We start from the raw sequence: 25,946 nt of genomic DNA, 5'->3' as shown, positions 1-25,946 counted from the left end.
CAAGTTGATATTGCGATGACGATCAAAAACGATGTATTGTGCAGCCCTACTCGTGATAAAGTCATGGCTTTAATTCAACAACTTGGATGTTTCGTACCTGGAGGTTTATTTACAGATACCAGAGTTGGAAGAAGGACCTTGGTGAAAGACGCTGTGTCAGCCTCACTAGTCAACACGGAACCCAATGAGTAAACATACAGTTAATGCTTTCTCAGGTGGGATAATTGTAGTGTGGGGAAGAGTGCAAAGTGGGTATCCAGTCAGCTACTCACCCCATAATTCCCAGTTACTTCTTGCACGGTGCATGACCCTGCCCTGTAGGAGAGATATAGGACAAACTATAATTATCTTCTTTGAAAAGGTTTAGTGTTCTCCTAGGAAGCTCTAGCACTGCTTCCATTTTCCTCCTTGTCCTCTGTGTCCCCCACTTCCTAAAGGTTGATGTTTATTAAAGTTTAGGGTGTCGTATATCTCACGTTCTTCCTTTGCGCTGTACGGGAAGTCATGAAAGTAATGTTCATGTTGTCATTACGTCCTGCAAAGCTCACCGAGGCAAATTCTTGTTTATTCCAAGTAGCAAGTTAAATTATTCTGGCTGAAAATACCGAAGGAAATGGAAAAGCTGTACCCATGGAGTTCTAATATGGACAATATCAATTAGATAAGATGACATGAAATAAATAATCATATACAAAACACACAAAAGAACCAATCATTTAAAAAATCAATAATAATAAATTATAAATAATTTGCTTGTATGACACGTGTATTTGATGTTTATTGGAGTTTTATTCCATTTCAGTAACATTTACTTCAAAATGGTTTTCCTTTCATCATGACCTTTCACCCAGTGACACTTTCATTTTACTATTTCACTTTTCAAGATAAAAGACTTTACCTTAACTCTCGTGAGACTTGAGGCCTTGCAACCTTTCCTGACCTCAACCATCTCACCAGAGTTTCACAAATGGAGGTTTACCTAACCACGACCTACAGCACTGAACTACATCTGTGGGTACAGAAACCGATAAAGAGAATGCGGTTTGAGTTTTAGCTCTAAATGCAACATTGTTATGGCCACGGCCAATGCCGTCTGCGTTAGGTATCTGTGGGGGTTATTATGTGGATGTCTGCACCTTGTTTCCCTATTAGGTATGCAGATTAGAAGTGTGATCCCCGGCCCCTGATTGGCAGCACGCAGGTCCTCTCCTCCCACCTTGGCGAAGACCGGCCGTGATAGGTGTGCACCTGTTCCGGCTCTCCAATCCGAGGCGCACTGGAGAGACCGGTGACTACAAGTGCCTGGCCAGCGCTACAGTCGGGGCTGCTGCTGGTGTTGTCAGCCATATGCATTGTACTCGTGTGTGTGGATCCTAGATTCGGTTGTATCTTAATGTCATCAGTTAAGTTACTGCTCTGTATCCAATGTGTTGGAATTGCTAGGTGCTTCAGTGCTGTTTATGACTTTCACCCCAAGTTTTGTTTAGAATTGTTTAGGTTGGGGTTTATTGTTCTGTTAGTTTGGCTTTGACGCCTCATTGCTCTGGTGTAAGAGCCCTCCTTTTGTTCCATTTGTCTGTCTAAAAGCAATTGTTTGCCAATTGTCCAGCTATATTAATAAACGTATCTTATTGAAACCATGACCATCTGGTTTTATGTTACTCCTTTTCCCTTGCCGAGCCGGGTCGTAACAAACATGTTTAATGCATTTTGGTCTATAGGCTGCTGAGACGTTGATGTATCTGCCTCTTCTATAAAAGTTCAGAGAGTAGTCTACTTTGTGCATGTAAGACAACTGGAAGTGCTTTACTTGCAAAAATGTAATTATCTTTTGAAGGAACTGGTGCACACAAATGAGTATAGGTGCACTGAGCTCTACCACAGCCACTTTCTTATGGGTCAACACACGTTGACCTTCAATAAATCAAAGAACTGTCACCACAACATGCTCCCCTCAGTTCATCATAAACTCAGTTTTTACTTTTATTTTACCACTAAAATATTGAAATTAATACAATTTCATTTTCAGCCGTTATATGAATTGAGCTCAACGGGATCTGTTGGATACAATGAGACAAAGATTAGAATAAATCAGGATTATTATCATGAATCATTTCTAAACCAGGTCGGTTGGTCTGTTGAGGTCATCTCTTCTTCCTCTTTCCTGTCAACTTAAAGGAAGACTAAGAGCCTCTACTCTGTAGTACTTGGGTAAAAACTTTATTAACAAAACAGAAGGCAAAGCACAGCTCAAGCTCACTTCAACAGCACATTACCTATTACTACCCTTCTGTCAATCGCTATAAATGCCACAAGAATAACATTCATCATTGTTAGTTAAATATTAAAATAACACAGCCACTCGGATATACTGCATAATATATAAATTTACTCTATAGACCTTTGCAACAATAACAGCATCTACAGGACAGCGTCGGTCATGCTCATTATCTTGTATTGTAGCGCCATCTAGTGACAGTTACAGTAGTAGTACAATCAGAAAGGAGGGGTATAGTGAGAGGCTCGGGACAAAACAGCCACTTCGTACCTTTTACAATCTCCAATAGTAATGTGTAATACTTACAATATGCACCATAAACTGTTTGGATATGAGGCTGAGGGATGGAACAGTGTTAGATAACAAGGCAATGAGGTTATTATAAGAATTTTAAAAGCGGGATACCACCCATCCTATGAATTCTAATACAATCATCCTTTACCCCAGGAGAGGTCAGTTAATTCTTCCAAACATTCATCAATCTTTAGCTAAAAGCTAAAAGTTAATGGACAGGAACATTGACTTGAGAATATCACACACGACAAGGTTAAATTCTGTTTACATCACTGCAAGTTCTTCACACGTCTGAAGATCTATCTCTGCGAGTTGTGTCTTCAGGAAAGAAGCATGTTCACAAGAATCTATTGCGCTCACCTGGGGTGCAGACATTACATGAATTCTTAAAGGGCAATTTTAACCCTATTATTTCAAATCTTGTACACTTTACATCACAGTATATTACAAACCAAGCTGTTTTAGTCATTTTAGGTACTTCATTAATTACAGTAAACATTGATTCCGCAATATTTTCTGTCAATCGAACATTCTTGTTCTTGATGCTGATCTAGTGCTAAATTAATTTTATGGAAACCAATGCTTTAAAGAATAAAAATAAATACCCTGGTCAAATAGTCAAAACTGTAAAGTGTACATGATTTGCAATTAACAAGCTAAAACTTGAAAACAGTTGTCCTTTAAAGTAGGTGTAGTTCCCATTAAAGGGGGCTAAGATAAATACAGTTTAGGCACAGTTAGTACTAACGCTAAATCACAGGTTAACTGTGTCGACACCACCAGCAGCTTGCAGCCGGTTGGTGTTGCAGTAGTTTTTTGGGGAACAGTTAGGATTCATTTCCTGCATGGCAACAAGTCATTTTCTCTACATTCTATTACAAACAGTAGGACACTAAATAATATTCCATTTATTACAATGATACTCATCATCTCATCCAGGGTGACATTTGTGGGTCAAGTTGTGTGTGTGTGTGTTTTTATTTTATTAAATTTCCAGTAGGCACAGTGGAGATACTGCCCCCTGGTGGCAGGAGGGTAAAACAGTGAAGAGATGAGAGAGCGAGAGGATGCTGAACCACGCCTGTGGGGGATTAGAGATGTGGGTGAGAAGCACTTCCTAGACCACCCACTGCAGGATGCTGGTGTCTTTCCCACCAGTGGAGATCAGGTGACTGTTGTCGTGCAGAAAGGCAACGTTGGTCACGTGACTGCTGTGGCCACCGTACTCATGGCTCGGAGCCTGTAAATGTTAGTGGGGGAACAGGGAGGATGTGAAACACAGGAAGTGATGCATTAGTGAGATGCAACATGGGGAAGTCGACAACATCAGGGTCCGCTGTTAAGCTGCTCTACTTAATGTAGTTCTCATTTAGGAGAACTCTTAACTTCACTGTTAACTTTGCTCTAGTTTCAAATAATTAAAAACAATTTGTAATTGTGTCTATAACAGTAACCCAATATTTTAAGACTGTAGATTAACATTTCTTTCTTGAATTAATTGGAATAACAATAGTTTTGCATAGCAGAAATATTCCTCTCCCATGAAAGAGCTCATAACTCTTCACCTTTATTTTACGAGAAACCTTGGGTGGTCCCGCCCCAAGGCTGTTTAACACTGACCGTGAAAAAAAGATTAAGAGACAAGATGTGTGTAAAAAACGGGTTTCATTCCAAGAATATTTTAAACAATACCAACTTGCTGAAACCTTTTACAACGTCTGAGTTACTGTGCTAATGGCAGCCAGCTTGTCTGAACGGACGATTACGTTTACAGCTCCAGTTAAAATGGCTTTGGGTGAAAATCTGAAGTTGTTAAAAAGATTCCCACACTAAAAGCCTTGTGGCTGAGTATTTTGTCATTTCTGCTGAGCTTTCATTGTGTTGCACAGTGTTCATTAACACTCAGAAGAGCTGTATGGCTCTGGAAGTGTAAAAGTGCAACGTCTATGCATAGCAGAACACATTTCAAACAGTCAAGGGATAAACTGTTGGATAGCTTCAAGTCAATATTACTTTACTGAAAAAGCAATGTGTGCATACAAACACAGACACTGATGTGCTCACAGTGTGTAACTGAGGGAACATGACTGACCCTTGGTTGAGAGCAGGGGAAGGAGAACAAGTGCACTTTGCCAAAGTCATCGGCAGAGGCCAAGCAGGGATCCGTCATGTGACCTGCACACAGCGTTGATGTCTGTGCCGTCAGCGCCATCTGGCCAAATTCCTGAGCGAGACAGAGAGAGAGAATAAGTGAAACGGTGAGAAGCATTGCTTTAAGTTTAAACTTTCGTTGCCAGAACTGCCCGTGTGCAGCTTTCACATTTTTCAGACTTTTGCTCTCACTGCCAAATGCTCCGAGCACAAGCCAACTAAAATACAGAGTATATAAAACTACGTGAGTTTGATAATTCACCCGTTGACACTGTGGGAAAAGTCAGCTTGTTGATCTCAGGTGGGCTCGCAGGCTTCAGATGATCAAATCATACAGACAGATGGACTTACCAAAAGTGTTGAAGCCCAGAGTGCAGGTGTAAGTGGCCCACTCCTGGTTGCGCACTGTATCCATGTTGGTCACATGTTTACTACTGGATCCCTCCCCTGAAAAAATAAATGGTCATGTTGTCTGTCTTTGAAACATGAGTGACTTGAGTTGACATATTTGAGCAGAATCAAAAAGTGTATGTGAGCAGAGACAAGAGGGAGGACCTACAGAAGAGGATCTCGTAGTCTCCTGAGTTGGTGACGAGGTACTGGCTGTCTGCAGACCAGTCCAGATGGGTGACGAAGCTGGAGTGACCCTGGAGGAAAAGGAAGAGTTTATGTTGCTTGAATAGAGATCACACAGAGCATGAAGAGTTTTCACACCAAACACAAACATGTGCCTGAAACGTCTCAGTGTGTTTTAGTTTTGTTAAAACTGAGGAAGAAGAGGTTGTCTCGCTATTCGTCCAATTCTGGAAGGAAACTTTTCCATACGTCAAGTTAAAGTGAAAATTAAGTTTAACAAGAAACAAACAATAAATCTTCAACTCCCTTTATGTAATAGAGTTGTGCAAAAACTGCTGCTACCGCTTTAAGTAAATATTTTTATTTTCCATTCTAACTATTTGTTGTAAAGCTTTGAGAGAACCGAGATATGATCTGTGAGAGAGATTATCTGAGGAATGTAGACTTACAGTGCATTTGCCCACACGGCTGTACTTTTGGCCATTCTCCGTCACAGCATAGATGTAAACAAAGTTGTCATGGGAAGCAATAGCCAGGAAGTTACCATCTAAAAAAGGCACAAGGCAGTGTTAACGGTGCCATTAGCAGAGTTAATACTGAACTGAAATCTGAGTCTCAGTTGGGGATGTTTTACCTGGAGAGTACTTGATGTTGGAAATTATCTCATTGCCGTCTGTATGCGTAAAAACAAGATCCTGGGTGTCGGTGTCCAGCACCAACCACCTGCAAGACAACACACACACACACACACACACACACACACACACAACACACACACACACACACACACACACACACACTTTCTGTTGAGCAACATATACATTATTTGACTAATTGTTTTAACACTAAGTTAATCTAACATGTTTCCACAGTATGAACACATTGAGAATCTGTAAACCCCCCATTGATGCTTCGGTTAGTTGATTAGATATGCTGCTGTGAAGTGTTAGTATTGTGTTTCTGAATAGTAACTGTGAGTCCGACCTTCCGGTCATGGTCCCCACAGCCACCACAGCCCCGCTGGGATGGAAACCTGCAGCCCTCCCTGGATCCTGGAGCAGAAGAGAGCATGAATTATTTAATTCATGACCCTTATCATTGAAGAAATTATATTTTAGTTCTTCAAACCCTGATGTTAAAGGTTAAAGTCAGTCACCTCGATGGTCTTGCTCCAGAGGGGCTGATGGGAGTTGGTGTCCCAGAGGTGAACCTGCTTGTCCTGGGAGCAGGTGACAAACTGCTCCATGGAGGGATGGATGTCCAGACCCCACAGCTCATCTGTGTGACCCTGTAACACATTACAAGTCTTATTTAATACACCAGAGACTGCTGCGTGCACAGAGTTATGTTAGCACCTTCCACTACAAACAAAATGATCACAGGAACATGCACATGGTCTAATCGAGTGTGTGTACCTGTACAATAGGAGTTAATGTATCAGGGAAGGCGGCTCTGATGATGGCGTTCTTGGTGGTTCCTACGAAGAGCTCTCCAGGTTTACCTTCAGCCAGAGCCCGTACAGGCCCGAGCGCCTCTCCCACCTGAACACACACACACACACACACACACACACACACACACACACACACACACACACACGGAGAGAAAGCTCACATGTTCCTTTGAAAGCGTCTCAATCAAGATAGAGCTCAAAGAAAACAGGACATGAAAATGACATCATGCATCAGGATACCTTCTTTAAAAAAGGCCCACAAAATATTAAATGGAAACTGATTGTCTCCTCAAAATTATTCTGTCTTTGTCCCTTTGATATACACAGGACACTTCGGCTCCCTCACCTCCATCTCCGCCTGTTTTCTGTAGTCGTGGCCCCACAGCACCACCTTGCGGTCTTTCCCTCCTCCAGACACCATCGTGCCATCCTTCAGGACACAAACGGAGAAGATCCCGCCCTCGTGGGCCGCCGACACCACCTGGCTGATGCGGCTACCACCTGTCAATCAGAACAAACGGGTAAATGGAAACAAAACAGAGGACACTGATCTATTTATATTTTCAGGCTTTTGAATAAGTGGGAAAAACCAATGAAAACATCGCTGGACGATGAGGACAGGGAACATTTTTCCACCCGAGATTTAAAGTAGTAATGCAATAAATGACCATTTTGTTTAGGTAGGTAGCACAACATTTGTTATGGCTACGTTTTAGCAGTGAATCATAAGCAGCACTGTTGCAATAACATGTTCAGACTTCAGTGATTTGGACTTAATCTCTAAATATCTTGCACAAAAGGTTGTGATCATTGCGATTCATTTAGACTCTACCTTTGGCCCAGACATAGATGTTCCCACTGGAGTCTCCAGTGATGGCGTCTCCATTCTCAGCAAACGCCACACACAACACATACTTTGGCTTCTCATGTTTCTAAAGAGAGAGAGAGGGCGGAGGGGGATTTATTGCATATATTGCTGCATCTGTTTTAGTAAACTGTATCTAATGAAACAACAATAGACGGGTGAATTCACACAGTGATTACTTTTGCAGCCGCTAAAACGGACAAATAGGAACCGTGTAATTCTCAAAGCAGCCGCAAAAAGTGAAATGTCCCCCCCCTCCCTAACTGCACTACCAAGCAAACGGCGTCTTGGTGCTTCTGTGCACAGATTTATGAGGTAAAGTGCATAAATCTGGCGCGAAATTGGCCCATTTCTATGCAAATTAGCCTCATTGCAAAAACAGTCCAAGTCACATAGATCAGCACTAACGCCATCTTAAGTACTTTAGCTCTTGTGATTGTCCCCAATATGTTCCATGTTCTCACATTGGAAAGCTCTTTGAGTTTATGGCTTGAAAAGTTAAAAACATTTATATTATTATTCTTATCAGGCTCATTATTGTACAGTCTGATGTGTGTTTGCAAACACCAACAGCCCTGACAGACTTTATATTCCTTGCCTGAAGTTTTGAGGAATGCCTCGTCACCTCGTCGGTCAGGACCTGGAGCTTACGGTCTGAAAGTGTTAGATATTTTTCTTGTTCTGCCTACTGTGTTCTTGCTGAAAAGGTAACATTTATACTGCAAGGATGAGGATAATGGTGTTGTTTGTACTGTAATATCATTAGCATAATATCTTTTGTGGGTCGGACTTTGAGACGGAGACAGTTGTTATCACGGCTGTACCTCAAACACGCCCTGCTTCTTGGTAAGAGTGTTGCCCTCCATGGTCCAGAAGTTGATGTGAGACTTTCCACAGGTGACAACCAGGTTGGCATCCATGGGATGAAACACAGCAGCAAGTACAGAGTCATTGGAGCACTGCGGAGACAGGACGTATCAAGGTGAAAACATGTTTCTCCACCCGATTAATTCAGTGTTCTGAGAAGAATTTGTAACATTGCAAGCGCTTTGTCCCTGCTGGTAATCCATGATTACATTACAGGTCATTCAGCAGACGCTCTTATCCAGAGCGACTTACAGTGAACTAACTACAGGGACAGTCACCCTGGAGGAACTCAGGGTTAAGTGCCTTGCTCAGGGGCACAATGGTGGCAGCCCTGGTATTGAACTCATGACTGGTTTGGAAGGCGTACCACCAGACCACTAGGCCATCACCACCCACTTGTTTGGGTGGTGATGTTTGTTGATCTAAACCAGGAGAGCAATAATGATGCAGCTGTTTAAGTGGGTCGTGGTCAAGGGTCAGGGTACCTTGACGTCAGCCAGTTGCTTCTCCTTCTGCCAGTTCCAGACCGACAGGATGTGATCGTTGGCATCGTCCACAGCGCAGAGGAAGGTGCCGCCGTTCTGAGAGAAAGACAAGCAGTTAGATCTTCATAGAGCAAAAAGGCTGTAACACATATTGTAATATGTGTAAATCACCTGATGGAACTTTGCATAGTATCAAAGCCTCAGTAAACTCGACAGGAGGCGAGGCTGCTTACCGACTTGGAGAAAGCCACACAGGTGACCGCTCTGTCGAACACTCCCATCCCGATCACATGGAGCGTGTTGAGGCTCACAGAGTCCCAAACACGAACATGAGGAGCCAGCAGCTGAACAGACAGGCGACAGAAATCAGACAGATTAGATACAAATATTTAAAAAAACATCTGCTACCAAATTTAAAGATAGTTTTTACTATTTCTAACCATTACAATTCAAATGTATTTATATAAAACACTTAGCCTTTCTTAAAACCTGCTTTAAAGTTAGCAGTGAGTAAAACAGGATGCACGTGATGGTCGCAGTACCTTTCCATCTTTAGAGTTTCCAGCCACTTGCCCTGTTGCTATGGTAACCATGTCAGGATGCACACTCAGGCTAGAAAGAGAAAATATAAATGATAACTTTATTGAAATTGTTTAACAACGCCTCAGGCTTTTATGGAGAAATATGTAACTGAAGATTCAAACAGTTATTCGGATTGAAATGCAATGAAAGGAAACACTTTCAGGATTTACAATCACTTCTGTTTCCATGACAGACATTTTGTTTTGACAGCTGACTTCTATAAATAAGGAAATATTTATTGCAATACAACAATTCTGTGTTTGTAAAACAAAACAAATAAAAACACCATAAGAACCACAGGGGTTAACACGGGATCCTTTTCAAAGCAGTAAGAAGAGTAGAACTTCAGATGACGGCGTGGGAGAGGACAACACGATTGTTTCCCTGTAGAGAAGAGTACATTTCCCAGCATGCCCCAGGGGGGGGATTCAGTCTATTTACATCCCTGTGGCTCCAGTCACAGAGCTCATTCAGGACAAGAGGAGAGAAACAGAATCAGAGCCGTTTGAAACGTTTCTCTCTTTAGTTCATGAGAAAGCATCTGATGAACTGAAGTATTGGAGTTTCAGGTTTGACTAACAGAAGTAGATGGATGGAGAATAATTGAATGAAGAATGTATGTTTCAACAGTGCTAATGTCTTGTTAAAAAGTCACTCCTCTGTTTAAACCAGTTTCCACATCCTGTTGTCCGCTCTACTCCCGCTGCTTTCTGTGCCCTGTGTATTATTGTGCATGTGAACTGCACTCAGTACTTGAGCAGATCTTTCAGCACATCCTTTGATCAAAGGGGACATGTTTACATGAACACAAGATCCAGAGTAAATGGGGGAATCCAGGTTACTCAGGAAATGGGACAGCATGATGCTCTCTCAACCTGTTGTAACTTAAGGCCCACTTCTGATGGTTACAACACCAGGACCACCTTCCCAAAGAAATATAACACGACAAACACATTAAATGTATATTTATGCCTCTGTCAGCTGTAATGACCACAATAAGTATTGTGCTTACCCTCACCGATCACTCCCCGCCATTATAAAACCAAATGACATTTCTTCACCAGCAGTTTGGAGCTTTTGCTGAGGCGGGGGTGTCTCCCACACAACTTTTGTTTCAAAAACCAAACAGTGTGTCCCTGCATCTGAGGGGACGTTAGCTAGCTAACCGTGTCAAAACACATTTCCCTCTAGCTGGTGATGCGTTGTGTTTGTCTTGGTATTATTCAAACGTGCCTGGTCATTGAAATTATGCATTTCAATCAGTCATTTCTTATTTATGTGAATTATTGAGCACATTCAGATACAACAATGACAACAGTAGCTTTCTATATAACAAAGACATTTAAATAACATTTTTATCCAACCATTTAGCAGTACCTCTGCGGCCCACTAGATGGTGCTCTGAGGCCCATTAATGTGTGGCTGCCCATTGGTTGAGAATAGCTGCTCTACACGGACCAGTGGACGGCAGCTCTCATCAGCCTGCAGTTTCCTCACCATTTGACATCGTCGTTGTGACCCAGGTAGTGTCTCTGCTGCTGCTCCTCTGTGTTGTACAGCACCACCACAGAGGCGTTGAAGTAGACGATCTCTCCTGTGGGCAGCAGGTAGAGGTTGGAGCGGCAGTCACGTCCGCGGTAGCCGTACCTGGTCCACTCTTAAGTTAGGGAGCAACTTGGGTGAAGCTGGACCAGCGTAAGAGAACATTTAATATTCAGATTTTAAAGTATTAAGTTTACCGTGCAGCTTATTCCGATTTCTAGAATACGAAAGCAAGAATATTCACTTCAGGTGATCGTACATGTATGATGGAGAATCTAAAAGGTTGTACGACCCAAAGTTTATACTCAACTATGTTAAATTAATAAAGTCTGTCAATTGTTTGGGTTTTTAATCCTCCATCCATCCAGGTTTTCAAAGTCTGACATTTAGAAAAACACAGAACTCCCAGTTTGACAACCTCAGATAATAATTCAATAACTTCTCATTCATTCATTCATTCATAATCCATCCAAGAAACAATTTCTGTGTCTATTTCTCATATTCCCTCTCCCAGTGTGAAGGATACACCCACTGCAGTTTGAGCTTGCGGTCAGGTAGCGCCACCTTGTGGTCCGGGCTGTAGCTCTCCCTCTGCTGATCCGGGACGTGCATGGTGACGGGACGACCTCGGAGGAACATTCTCACGTAGCCGTCATCTGGACGGAAAGAGAGTGAAGAAAAAAGAGACAGAAGTTAAGTGGTACAAAGGCAAGCTGCAGTGACGAGCAGAAGAGACAGGGAGGTGACTGTACACAAGTCTCCTTTTGTGAGTTCATGAGTCTCCATTTAAAACTCAGACCTCACTTCCATCTTTGATCTAATCCTGTTGTGTCGAGTTCTGACATTAGAAAAAGGAGGATTTCCTGTCGTGATTCTCCAAAATCAGACGAGCAGATACAAACAGTGCCTCAGTTGTTTTGTGGTTCTCAGTTCCTCTTTCTGAACGCTCTTTTACTACAGATGTAGAAGCTCTTTAGTACTTCTAATGGATGTTCAATATTTCTAATGAGAAATATTAAATCCTTTAAGAGTACTTCAAGGACTCCTGAAGGCCAATTGAGTTTCACACATCAGAGGCTGCTCATCCTCTTAAAAGCAGATTAAAGTGTGACAGTAATGGGAAGTAAGACATAATGATTAAATGCAGTATTAAAGTAGACACTCACACACACACACACACACACACACACACACACACACACACACACACACACACACACACACACACACATTTACAAAGCATCAGTGGAGTAAAAACTCATCGTACCTGCATTGAAGGTGCATTCTTTGGTTTTGCTGAAACAGAAAAAAAGATAAATCAATAAAATGTTTGCAGTAAAGATTGTTGAGCAGCATAAGATGATTCAGGGTCGGGCTGTCAACCATAAAGGGGAAATAATGGCAGTACCAGCAAGTGCATCAACAATATACACATCATATATAATAAGTATTTTCCAAAGCTCCTGAGACTTTGTTCCATAACATCAGGCGCTTCTAGAAGATTCTGAATTATTTATTCTGCAACCCTAACCCTCAGTTTGATCTTTGGAAGTGCTGCAAAGAACAGACTCAGCAAAGCACGCAGGCCATGCATCATATAACCGAGACTTGGAAGTCCGCTCTTATCCTCCTGCAACTCTGACGTGATGGACTCTGAGGGCAGGATGCAGGTCCATGGTGCTTGGAAATATTCTTTCCAAGACCACGATTTTGATGCATGTCAATTCTTTCTAAAAAGTCTTTGTAGTGTCGTTTTTTTGTTCTTTTCAAAAAAAGGGGCCCTACAGCTCATTTCTGGCCCCCGGCTACAAAAGAAAGTTCAAACTAAACCCTGGGAAACAAAGTTAAAGACAAAGCTCCGTTTTTCTTTGATGAATAGAGGAAAATAAATAACTAATGTGGCTGTGTTTGATCGAGTCAGCAGATACAAAGTAAACAGAGAAGCCTTATTATTTGTGTAGCCACACATGGATGGTGACACGGTTATACACACAGTGAATGTGGTGCAAGTGAAGAGACAGAGAATCTCTACTAAATGTCACAAAGAGAAGCTGAAGGTACTTATATGAACACGTTGGATAACTACTTAAATCTAAAAGGACAGGGTCAGTCATTTTGCCAAAATCCATAATTAAACCTGTCAATCAAAAAAGCTGCAGCTGCCTCATCAGTTTGCAGCAGCAGAGCTACAGACGCAGCTGTTCCTGCATCAGCTGTCTGTCAGCCAATCAGAACTGCTCGCTGAGCATTTCAGTGCACGCTGACCACTCAACCTGTCAGGATGCTGTCAGCCAATCAGATTATCAGGATGTTGAAGCGCTGCCTCAGCTGACAGGTAGATATCACCATGGCAACAGCAGTAAAAGTAAGGCATGGTCAAATAAGGGAGATGGAGGGCGTGTCTCTTGCTGCTCAGCATCAGGAGAGTCTGAGACGATTTGTATGACTTTCATGAGTAACTGTGGAAGCACACAGACAGTTGGTGGCGCGAACAAGCAAAGAAATTAAGCAAGTGAAGAAGACCTGTTAAAATAGTCAAATAATCGGATTTGCAAAAGGTTTTACAAGGAAGGAAATGCATTCATAATCCTGAATATAACCATAACCTTTGCTTGTTAACATGAAAACTCACCAGGACAGCTTCAAGCACCTGATGAACCTCGTGCGTTTGTATTTGTTTAACAGGGCGTTACCCGGGAAAAGACACAGAGCTCTGAGACGTGTCAGTGTCTCTCTGAGCTTGTCAGGTCACATCATGTGTGAAATGTATTCGTAACGTTGTTGTTCTTTTTCCTCATGAAGTTGTTTTGCCACAATGTGTTTTACAAGTCCATAAAAAAAGGTGAAGAGAAAAGAGAATAATTATTAATCATAAAACATCAGAGCGCATGTGTGTGCGTGTTTGAACACAACACAAAGCTTGTGAAGAAGATTAAAAGACTGCGGAGTGAACAGGCGGTTTCTGGGCAGATGGAGATGACCAGCCTGGGTGTCGACTCTTTAAAGTAACCACATAAAGGCCTCTGTGTGTGTGTGTGTGTGTGTGTGTGTGTGTGTGTGTGTGTGTGTGTTCTGGCAAAGATGAGGTGTGGCCCAGTTCTAGCCAATGAGCGCACAAGATTGATTCAGAGACAGTTATTAGTGCAGGGCATGCTGGGTAATTGGCAGCCAGACAGGACTGTGGATCTAAAACTCATGCGGTCGCAGTCACAGTCACAAGATTTCCATGGAGAGGGAATGCACAAACAGACTCATTAACAAGCAGCACTCAGTATATTGTTGGCATGTTCCGCCTGCCTGCGCTCTGAAAACCCAACTGTTTTGTGTAAGAACCAGAGGGAACTAATGAGCAGCCTAAGACCCTTCAGGGTCCCCTGTGAAAGCCTTCAAACAACAAATAGAAACAGTTATTAAAGTGCTTCTCTGACCAAGTCGACATGAATCCTTCCTGTAGCTCAGCTGATAGAAGTTATAGGTAGAACTAGGCCACACGATTACTAAAGGCTGATTCATTTATGTTTGAGGTGTGGAATTGGTGCTCAATTCTAAATTATAACCAGCGCAACTACTGACGACTATGTGATGCCCTCTGGATAAAACGTTTCTCAAAGATCTTTTTGAAGTTCTGACTTCTTTGACCACATTCCCACTGAAAGCCTTCGTGCTTATTTCGGATGTATTGCTCAGATACTATTTTTCTGTTTGGCTGCTCACAATATTTTTTAAATGTGGCAAATATCTGATTGTGAACTGGTCACGGCGCTGAACTGAACCGAATGTGCAAAATACCAACAGTGCGGTGGAAGCCGGTGGATTTGTGAGCAGACGATAACGAGGACAAGGAGAAAAAGAGACACATTCTTTGTGGCACAATGGCTGCTCCTTCTATACGGAGGCGTGTGTGGATGTCAGGATTGGTGGGATCGTGACGTGAATGGCTTCACTGAAACAGGCGTCAAGGGCCACTTTTAACTACAGTCAGTGCTTCTCCACAAGTTGTGACGAATGTTGAGCGATGTAAAAGTGGCATGAATTGATATGACTATTCACACTGAGGTCGCATTGCAAAAACATCTGATTTAGGAGAACATATGACAGGCGTCTTGAATCCGAACTGAAGAGATCAGATTGTTTGGTGCTGATAACACGGTGCAGAAGGATTAAAGGACCACGGTGTAATGCAGATGTTATATTGCATGTGCGTAAAGCTTGTTTGTTTTCATATCTTAAATGTATTTAACGTTTGTACCATCATTTCATATTGTTATACTTCTTCTTGCATCATATTTTGACAACTGAAAACGTATTTTATACATTAGCTGGTTTGCAATGTTTTACTTGCTAAACACCATCAATGGAATATTGTCTAAGTGTGCGCAACTCTTTTTATAAAAAAATTAAATAAATGACATGGTATGATTACAATATATTCCTCATCATTGTATCTTATAAGTAAAGTGCTTCATCATCAGAGTACTGCAGTGATGCATGTGGTTTTATTAGAGAGAGAAGATGGATGTTGCAGTCTAACTGACCCCTGAACGTGTGCATCCATTTCCTGGTCCATTATGACTGAAGTACTGCAGTGGTTTAGCTAATGGACACAAACATATCTGATCATCTTCACTCAACAAGAAATACACAAAGAGACTGAATTCCATATTAGACACATCAGACAAAATACCCAAGAAAAAGAACCAGACAAAACAAGAGAGGGACACTGAGCGAGTGAGGGAGAGACAGATATGATTTGACATACAGAAAAGATCTTATCCTTTTCAACATGATACAGATCTTTTCCTTCATCAGAATGTGCATGGTTTCAACTCTTCAGTTGATCCAAAATGCAGCGGCACGTGTATTGACTAGAACAAGGAAATGGGATCATATTACTCCTGTATTAGCTGCTCTGCACTGGCTCCCGGTAAAATACAGAATAGAATTCAAAATCCTTCTCCTGACTTACAAATCAATTAAAGGTCAGGCTCCAGCATATCTTAAAGATCTCATAGTACCTTATAAACCAACTAGAGCATTACGCTCCCAGACTGCAGGGTTACTTGTGGTTCCTAGAGTCTCTAAGAGTACAATGGGAGCCAGAGCCTTCAGCTATCAAGCTCCTCTCCAGTGGAACCAGCTTCCAGTTTGTGTTCGGGAGGCAGACACACTCTCCACATTTAAGAGTAGGCTAAAGACTTTCCTTTTTGATAAAGCTTATAGTTAGGGCTGGCTCAGGTTTGCCCTGGATCAGCCCCTAGTTATGCTGCTATAGGCTTAGACTGCCGGGGGACACCTCCCTGCTCTCTTCCTTCTCTCCCTCTCTCTTCTTCTCCCTCTCTTCTTCTCCCTCTCTATCTGTATGCATTTATGTAAATATATGTTACTAACTCACCATCCGGGGTATCATCCCCGGAGTGTCTGTCTCTCATGTGGCAGGTTGCCACTGATAAAGTTTACGTCAGGATCATGAATCGTGACAGCGCCTGCTGACCTGGTCCTGCTGGACACCGGGAAGCCTTATTGACATTTTCCTGGATTCATCCAAACTTTCTATTTCTTTTTTTTTTTTTTTTTTCCAACACAACATAATTTCTGTCAAATGTTGTATTTGTACTATGTTGTTTATCCTGTACACACGACATTTATCATCTTTTAGTTGTTCCTTGTGTTTGCAAGAACCTAGAAAAAAAGCTCATCTTTGCAGAATGCCCTTAAATTTAAAAGGGTTATTATCCTTAACTTAACTTTAATTAAAAAAAGGCATAAATAGTGAAACTGGTTTATTGTGACAACACCTGGTTTTAGTGGTGCAAAATGCTTCTCTGCAGTAATGCGGTCAATATGTTGCACGTTAAACAGACGGTCCGATCAATGTTATCAGTGTTTTTGCAAGCTGAGCAGAATCAGTAATCGTAACATCCGTCCCACATCTGCATCAGCCTCCTGTGTGTGGCCACAACCCTGCAGGAGGTTATATACAAACTGTCACTTATAAGCTGCTTTACAGGTTTTAGAAATTAAAACGTTAATTAGAATCCCTTTGGAAAACCTTAAAATAAAAATGTGCAACACATGCAAACAGAACGTGAGCGTGTGATGAAGCGGCGAGTTCCACATGAACGTGTAATATTCTCATTTTCTTCTAAACTTCAATTTGTAACACAAAAGCAGGAGCTCCGTCCTTTCAGCTTCCAGAACATTCACCTCACTGACTGCTGATTACAGTGGGACTAGTCTGTCACTTCACATTTACTCATCCTACAGTGTGTGTGTGTGTGTGTGTGTGTGTGTGTGTGTGTGTGTGTGTGTGTGTGGTTTCATAACCAGACAGAAATGTGACATGTTTGTACAAAGACAAAAGAGCCATTATGACACTTAAAACTGTGCATAATAAAGAGGTCCACTTCAGAAAAAGACACCACATTAAAAGTACAAAGGACTTTTTGATCAGAGGATATGAACCGGAGAGCTCTTTCAATGAAAGATAAGTTTCACTTTCCTTGTTTGAACTACACAATGACCAATTATTTTCTAAATGACATAAACATGTGTTTTATCCTTTTGTCGTTTGATCCATGGTCCACTAACACAACCAGCTCTTGTTTCTGTTGTACTCATGTTACTGCAGCCCCTCCCCACATACGCGCACACACACACACCGCTGCAGACGGGGAAACATACTGCATCAAGGTTGCGTGACAACAGAGCCAACATGAAACAACCCAACTTCCTCAGGCTGTCGTGAAGCCACAGCGACTTTACAGACTTTTTTTTTTTAGACTGAAATTTAACCAAAGGGTGAATCCATTTTAAAAACCAAACCACACTGTGCATTCATTGTGCAACCTGTAATCTATTTAAATACTAGTCAAAGAACCGATGAGGGACTAGCTGGATGTTACATAAAAAAACAGTACTCCTTGTTTTTGTTTCTGAAATTCATCGAGTTGACTTTAAAAGCAGCGTTTGCATTTTTCCAAAGACTTCAGCTACAGTTTCCTTCACACAACACAAACATTTACTTCATGTTGTGTTCAGTAAGAGCATACAAAGTTGTCTTCCTTTATCAGTAAATCCTCTCCGTCCAGTCTCCCGCTCTCTCTGTCAATCATTAACGATTGTAAAGAAACTATTTACCTGGAAGATTTCTTCATGGCTGCAAGGTTTCCGTTACAGTAACAGTGGTGAGCAGTCAGAGCCGTTCCTGTCCTCTACAAAAGCTACAGCAACACACCGACTTCCTCTTTCACTGAACAAACTTTTAGCTAAGCCTGTGGAGGTCCCATCAACCAATCAGCACGCATTTCCTCACTGTGCAGACCCACCCCCTCTGCCTGGTAACCACATCCCCTTTTACCAAGAACGGCTGGGAATCTGGTCCATCAGCAGTAAAACAGGAGAGAGAGGGACAGGAGAGAGAGGGAGAGAGAGGGAGAGAGAGAGAGGAGAGAGAGGGAGAGAGAGAAGACAGGAGAGAGGAGAGAGAGGGAGAGAGGGGATAAGACAGGAGAGAGAGGGAGAGAGAGAGGAGAAGACAGGAGAGAGAGGGACAGGAGAAGACAGGCGAGAGAGGGAGAGAGGGGATAAGACAGGAGAGAGAGGGAGAGAGAGAGGAGAAGACAGGAGAGAGAGGGACAGGAGAAGACAGGCGAGAGAGGGAGAGAGGGAGAGAGGAGAAGACAGGAGAAAGAGGGAGAGAGGGAGAGGAGAAGACAGGAGAAAGAGGGAGAGAGGGGAGAGAGAGGAGAAGACAGGAGAGAAAGGGAGAGAGGGAGAGAGAGGAGAATACAGGAGTGAGAGGGAGAGAGAGGAGAAGACAGGAGTGAGAGGGAGAGAGAGGAGAAGACAGGAGAGAGAGGGAGAGAGAGAGGAGAAGACAGGAGAGAGAGGGAGAGAGAGAGAGGAGAAGACAGGAGAGAGAGGGACAGGAGAAGACAGGCGAGAGAGGGAGAGAGGGAGAGAGGAGAAGACAGGAGAAAGAGGGAGAGAGGGAGAGGAGAGAGGAGAAGAAGGAGAAGAGGGAGAGAGGGAGAGAGAGGAGAGAGAGGAGAAGACAGGAGAGAAAGGGAGAGAGAGGAGAATACAGGAGTGAGAGGGAGAGAGAGGAGAAGACAGGAGAGAGAGGGAGAGAGGAGAAGACAGGAGAGAGAGGGAGAGAGAGAGGAGAAGACAGGAGAGAGAGGGAGAGAGGAGAAGACAGGAGAGAGAGGGAGAGAGGAGAAGACAGGAGAGAGAGGGAGAGAGAGAGGAGAAGACAGGAGAGAGAGGGGGAGGAAAAGACAGGAGATAGAGGGAGAGAGAGGGAGAGAGAGGGAGGAGAAGACAGGAGAAAGAGGGAGAGAGGAAAGAAAAGAAAAGAAAGAGGGAAGAGGAAAGCAAAGTAGACGAGAGGAAAGGAAAGGATGAGTGTCAATTAGAGAAAGAACATTAGACACAATAAAGTACAGAAGAAGACAAATGAAGCAAAGAGAATATTAGATTAAGAAGTAAGACAATAAAAACAATGGAAACCGTGTGTGTGACTGTATAACCAAAGATAAACTTCCTCCGGGTTTGTTCACCGAGGACAAGTGATCCACGTGTTGTGTTCACTTGTCTGTGACACATGGATACTTCACTGTCCGTCACGCTCACAGCTGTGGCATCACAAGGTCTAACAGCCAGTTAAATGTAAAACATAATTCATGCTGACGTCTGAGATCTACTGCAGGCGAACAGGAAGAGCTGACTGTGAAACGGAGCAGACACAGATGATGATGAGACACATCAGACGATACTAATGATGATGTGCAGAATCCATCTCTCTCTCTCTTCTCAAACAAACAATGGGAATAATTCAAGCCTGAGTGCGATTTAAACTACAGAAACTCTAAACCAGTGGGTCCCACGCTGAAGGATGCAAAATACTATTCAAATATTAAGGATAAGGACAAAGCTTGGCTTCAACACTAATAAAGCAGAGGCTGAAACTAAGTAAGGAAAAGGAAAACAATATAAAAGATCTGTTTGGTCTTCTTCCCTGTTAAACTAAAACCTAATGCAAGGTGCAGCGCGTGAGCAGCGCAGTCCGGAGCTCGTTTGTGTTATACAGGGACGATACGCTGAAAATCCAGAGTTTTAAAAAGGTCAGATACGGTCATGGGTTTTGTTTATCTTATTGAGTTGTTGTTGCCTTTATCATAGAGATAGGACAGATAGATTTAACCAAACAATCCGTTTCTTTCTGCCTCTGATTGGCACACCATGTGTTCAGGCTGACCGACAGGTGTCGGCCCGTGTGGCGCTATAGTCTGTCTCCAGACAGAAATACAGAAGAGAGAGAGAGTAGAGCGGTGAGACAGCTCATTACAACAATCTAAAGTGACTGACTGAACTCCTCCACAGCCCTGCTGACCCACGGTACACATGTTCGGTAGGTTGTTTGTTTAATGGCAACATGGCGTTCTCTGTTACACCTGCCTTTGTGTAAAATGTGTAGTAAATCACAGAGTAGTAGGGAGGTGTTTAAATTAAGTAATGAGAGAATTAAGAGACGCCATCACGCTGGACAAGGTTGTTACCTTTTGCCTCCGGAGGAGCTGCTGGAGGAGGTGGTACGACTCCGACTCTCCGCTCCCATCTCCCTCCTCACCAGGGTGAGACGCTCTGTGGACATACTTTTCCTAAAGGAGACAAAGGTTTTGTTTAACAGAAATGAGTAAGTTCTGACAAGTCTGTTTCCCAAGTCTACTGCTAAAAATGAAGTAACACTTTTTTTATACCTCTTAATGGACTGCAGCACCTCCTTCTTAGGAGAGGAAGGGGAGGAGAGGAGGCGTTTCTGTTGAACGTAGCCATTATTCAGAGGTCTGGAGGGAAGAGCCTGCAGGAGCTGACGCACTGAAAGGTAACACATCATTGTTTGCTTTAGAAAAAGAGGAATTGACAGATGTTCATCATTAATTAATGTGAGACTGTCGCTGTGTACTGTATGTGATGTAGTCGCTGCACCCTGTGACAGTATGTGCAGTAAAGCTTTCATTTCCTGTCTCTGGATCATGTTGTGGAGGACAGTTCTGAAAGATTTTGCAGAAATGCTGATGAGACATGATGACTGATGAGAAAGCCAACTAGCTAGGAAAGGCTGCAGGACGTTGGTCTCTTTTCTCCAGTTACCTTTATTACCCTTGGTAGGTGGTGCTGAAGCTGTGGTGGCCAGAGGTCTCCGCCCAGCAGCATTGACGCCTACGCTCTGCTCCTCACAGTAGCCCAGTCGACGCAGGGCGTCAGCCAGAGCTGCCTTCAACAGCTGGATCTCATCCTCCTGCAGCTGCAGCTTCTGTTCCAGGTGGGAGACTCGGTCCTCCATGTCCATGTTACTGCCGGCCGACACGGTGTCATCTGGACAGCAGGAGAGAGGGTTTTACTTTAGGTTCAAGTTACTGAGACTTAAAGCTTACAAAGCAGATTACAAGGGGTCACGATGGGCAGGTCACAGACTACAAGAAATGACCTCTGCTCTTTATAAATAAAAACACGTTATTATAGACACCAGAGTACAATCCAGCACACCACAGACAGGGTCTTAGGTTATACTAAATAACATCCTGTAAGAGTAATGAAGCTTTAGAGATTGTCAATAGAAAAATAGAAAGAAAAAGACACGACGGTTCAGTCCACAATGACTTGATTTTATGGACGTGCAGTGCTGAGGGAAAACAGTAAAGATCACTTAGCGATGGCTACAAATGGAAGATTAGCAACTTGAGTGCATGTACTGGTGAGAGAGAAGACATTATGTGGCTGTGTGTGTGCCTCAGAGGGAGCGTATGAAAGTAAGAACAAATAGAGAGGAGGTCATTAAAGTTTAAGAACCATGAGTAACTGCTGACTGGATTTGTAAACATGTGGACTCATATATTTGGATATAAACACAAGCAGCTGCTTTAGGGGAGTGTTATAGACATCTGCTGCTTTGTGAATCAATGGTTTTGAGTTTCTCAGGGGCATGAGAGCATACAGGAAACTTGACTGGTTTTAATAATTTAGACTCCAAGTGTAAGAGTGAGTCAGAGAGTAAGAAAAGGAAAACACCAGACACCAGGTTGCTTTGTGTAGACAGCATGGGGGGAAACAAAACAAAGAGAAATGGAGACAGAGAAACAAAGCTGTGTCCTCTTCGTTACATCCTCGAGCATTAAGACGTAAAGGTGCCCTGTGGAGTTCTGAACCATCCCTTGTATCTATGGAGACGTGCTTTAATTGGCAGGTTCCCAATTAGTTTGAATAACAATTCCTGTCAACTACAGTATTTGACTAAATGTACATTTGTCAAATACTTTGGTGTATGACCAAAGGGCTGCAAAACATCCGCTTCATCATTTTTAGTGCTAATTAGCAGATGTTAGCATGCTAAAATGCTAGATATTAAACCTGCTAAACATCAGCATGTTAGCATTTAGTTGCTAAGTGCAGCATGGCTGCAGACTACTGTTGTCAGTCTTAACCACTAAGCAATCTCAGCACTTCTTCTGCATGTCAAATGACTTCATATACAAGCAAATGATCTGCTGTTGACTCCAGCCCCCTCACATCCCTCCATCCTCTCATCTTGAACACTCTGCAGCCTAAATCGTCCACCATCCTCACACCCACCATGATGACATCACCAGAGGCCGGCAAGATTATCTGCGGCAAACTGCCCAGTACGGATTATTAATCTGTGGCCCACATTAACAGATTACAGCCTGATAAAAACAAGTTTCTGGTTGGACAGAACATCTCGACTCTTCATGCATCCTAAATTCTAAACCCTGTCCCCTTTCTGTCATCTAGTCGGCTCTGCGACAGCCATGTCCCCGTGATCAAAAATGCAGATCTTCAGTCAAAAAAAAGAAACTTTTTGAATATTAGACCAATGGAGAAAGAAGTTTTAGTCTCCTTGAACATTGCAAATCAGTGCCGACAGTGTGTGCTTGAATATTTGTTGCTCATTAATTGTTTATTCAAAAGCTTGATGTGTCTCAGAGGTATCTGTTGCAAAGATCAGGTGGGACACGAACAAAAAGAAAAGTTTTAAATCTCCAATCAACGGTTTCACAGGTTTCTCTGTCCAAATAGGAAGTACACACTGAATACTCCCTGGTATTTATCAACAAAGTCCAGAATCTGTTCATAAAATAGCTACAGTGTCAGTAAGTACTGGACATTTCAGTTTCAGCCTTCAAACACCGGTTTCAGTGAAGACTTTAGTTATTGTCCAATTTGCAGACAATTAGACAGAGCTCATGTCTAAGGCCGCTTGAAAGATAAAACATATACTTATCATTTAAAGAGATAAAAGGCTCAAACAAACCTAACAAATGAAAATAACTTACGCAATAATCAATAATTCAGCAGAATCTAAAATGGAACATCTTCCATGAACTTCCTTGTCCTCGTTTTTTTTAATGCAAAGGTCAAACTCATCATGTGTATCAGTCAGAGATCAGAGCAACAGATTAAAGTGTTAATTAAACTGTACTTGCATTATAAGAGCACTGCACTGTACAGGTCACACTGCTTCAGCACAAGCAAATTTATCACTCCCAGCATGCATCAGCTCAGCGCTGTAAACTGAGATGGGACACAGTGAGTACAGTTACTGTTACTGTATCACATCTTGCAGTCAAATGAGACAGGGCCACAGGGAAAACCAGCTTCAGATTTACATACAGAAATCAAGGGGAGATTTGCATGGCAGGAGTCCAGATAGACCAGCAGCACAATATCAGATCATCTCAAGCCTTCGTCATCGTTCTCACATTTCTCTAACTTTATCTAATGTATTAACAAAGACTGGTAAACCCAAAGCACATTAGCCTTTTGCCATTTACTGATCACATAGATGATGTAGAGAAAGCATCGCAGTCAGTAGCAATACAAGAACGATCCAACTCTCACATGTGGGGATGTTACATTACTAAGAAAACGCTCTCTTTCTTATAATAGAATGCAGGTGAAGTGAAAACACAGGCAGTGGGCACAGTTAATTAAAACACAAACGGAAGGAGTGAGCAAACGAGAGAACAACAGTCATTAACCATCACAGGAGAGGACAGCCTGTTGGTGGGAGGAGATCGCTGGTGACAGGAACAGAAAGGACTCGTGTTGAGAGGAAGAGAGACGAATGATTCATCTTTAACTAAATGTGCCAATAATCTTGTTTATCTAAACTGAAATGAAGAGATAAACAGAAAGAACTAGAATGAGGGGGAGAGAGGAGCACATAGTTACAGAGAACAAATGAAAACACCTGGAAGAAACAGGTGTACTATCCAAAGCCTACTGTATATAGTGAGGCCCTTACCTCTATTATACTTTTTAAGTTGCACTGTGAGCTAATTCCAGTGTGTATTACGTGCATTAATTCTCAGTAGACATTCAGTAGCTACACTACAAAATGGCACCGTGAGTGGACTATTTGTTTCGAAGACTAGCGGGGCACAAAAAGGTTACATTTGTCCTGAGGGTGGTACCAGAAAGTTAAGTCTCAGCTGTGCTTAAAGTTACATCCGTATCTCTTTCTAATGTGCATTAATAATGTAAGATCATCATGTTAACATGCCTACAATGAGCAAGTTAGCATATAACTCTTGGATCCTGACATGGTGCATGTTAACATTAAATGTTTAACATGCACTCAGTTGAATGGTTGTTCAGTTTGATATCAAAGGTGGAATTTCTCTGGCAGCCTGGTGAAAAAGAAATACATAAAAGATATGATATCTGAAGCTGTATAACATGTCAGCGTGTTAACATTTAGCACGTTTAGTTTGAGTTGTAACATGCTAACACTGCTCACATGTTGGGAGTTTCATTCTTTACATTTAACTAAACATGTTAAATGTTTTATACCGAAGAGAAGCAAGGAGAGCAAAGAGGAAGAACAGATTAGCAGGGTTCACCTTCATCTCCTCTACTGACAGGACACCTGTTCTAAAACGCTGCAGAGCTGCTACTTCTCTGTATGCCCTTGAGTTATCACACACACACACACACACACACACAATAACAACGGTCAGACCTCAGCAGTATTCCATTGCTCTCCTTATAAACCAGAGGCCACATCTATTTAATATTCAGCAACACACACACACACACACACACACACACACACACACACACACACAGCTGCTAAATGACCGCAGAAGTGGACACAAGAGAAGGATGGATGGAGAGGAGGAAGAGAAAAAAGAGAGAAAACTGAAAGATAGATGGAAAGATATGGATGATGAAATGCAGAGGGGGTGGGCTAGTGAGAGTGTGTGTGTGTGTGTGTGTGTGTGTGTGTGTGAGAGAGAGACAGTAAGATGGACAATAGGAGGTCGGCGCAGGGCAATCAGAAAATTGAAGGCTGCTGAAATATTCATGGTGCAGTGAAGTGATGGTGAAGGTGGAGCTCGTCTCGCCTACCTGCCATTGTGCCACGCTAAGTGCCTGCTCCCTCCTCTTGTCAATCAACCAGAGTGTCAGTCCACAGCAAACACTCAGACAGTCAGGTTTTCCACTTGCTCCCACTCTTCTTCCCCTAGAGGCTTTCTGTAGTCCCTCCCTGCCCCGTCTGCGATCAGTGCTCGATCACTCTCTCTTATACACACATATACACACACACAAACATTCACAAACTCTCATCTCCCATCCCCTCCTGCTGAACCACTCCCTCGTCCCACTCCACTTCCTCCTCTCACCCGCTCTTCCTGGACCACTCCCTCTTATCGTCCCCTCCCCCCTTTATTTCCCTACTCCTCATTTCCCTTCTTCTCCTCCTTCACGTCCATCCCTCCTCCTCCCATCTCGCTATAGGCAGAGAGGACACAGGCAGAAGGGGTGGAG

The 25,946-nt window shown here is 42.7% G+C and overlaps 1 protein-coding gene across 1 annotated transcript in view; it reads right to left on the bottom strand.

The window, feature by feature from the left end:
* Nucleotides 1–2,197: 2,197 nt before the first annotated feature.
* Nucleotides 2,198–25,946, bottom strand: part of LOC115017699 (echinoderm microtubule-associated protein-like 2) — a 28,523-nt gene continuing 4,774 nt past the window's right edge. Inside the window, 22 exon segments of the mRNA XM_029446375.1 lie at nt 2,198–3,812; nt 4,665–4,727; nt 4,729–4,796; nt 5,075–5,170; nt 5,283–5,370; nt 5,749–5,846; nt 5,934–6,022; nt 6,284–6,351; nt 6,456–6,587; nt 6,715–6,840; nt 7,099–7,253; nt 7,585–7,684; nt 8,442–8,576; nt 8,970–9,065; nt 9,203–9,313; nt 9,512–9,581; nt 11,049–11,198; nt 11,620–11,749; nt 12,361–12,389; nt 20,654–20,755; nt 20,855–20,972; nt 21,249–21,473. Of these exon segments, the coding sequence (XP_029302235.1) occupies nt 3,690–3,812; nt 4,665–4,727; nt 4,729–4,796; nt 5,075–5,170; nt 5,283–5,370; nt 5,749–5,846; nt 5,934–6,022; nt 6,284–6,351; nt 6,456–6,587; nt 6,715–6,840; nt 7,099–7,253; nt 7,585–7,684; nt 8,442–8,576; nt 8,970–9,065; nt 9,203–9,313; nt 9,512–9,581; nt 11,049–11,198; nt 11,620–11,749; nt 12,361–12,389; nt 20,654–20,755; nt 20,855–20,972; nt 21,249–21,473 (2,372 nt within the window). The 3' untranslated portion in view covers nt 2,198–3,689.

This window comes from Cottoperca gobio, chromosome 13 (assembly GCF_900634415.1).
Source record: "Cottoperca gobio chromosome 13, fCotGob3.1, whole genome shotgun sequence".
In the NCBI taxonomy this organism is placed as follows: Eukaryota; Metazoa; Chordata; class Actinopteri; order Perciformes; family Bovichtidae; genus Cottoperca; species Cottoperca gobio.
Note: the sequence above shows the minus strand (reverse complement) of the source record. Positions and strands in the feature narration are given on the sequence as shown.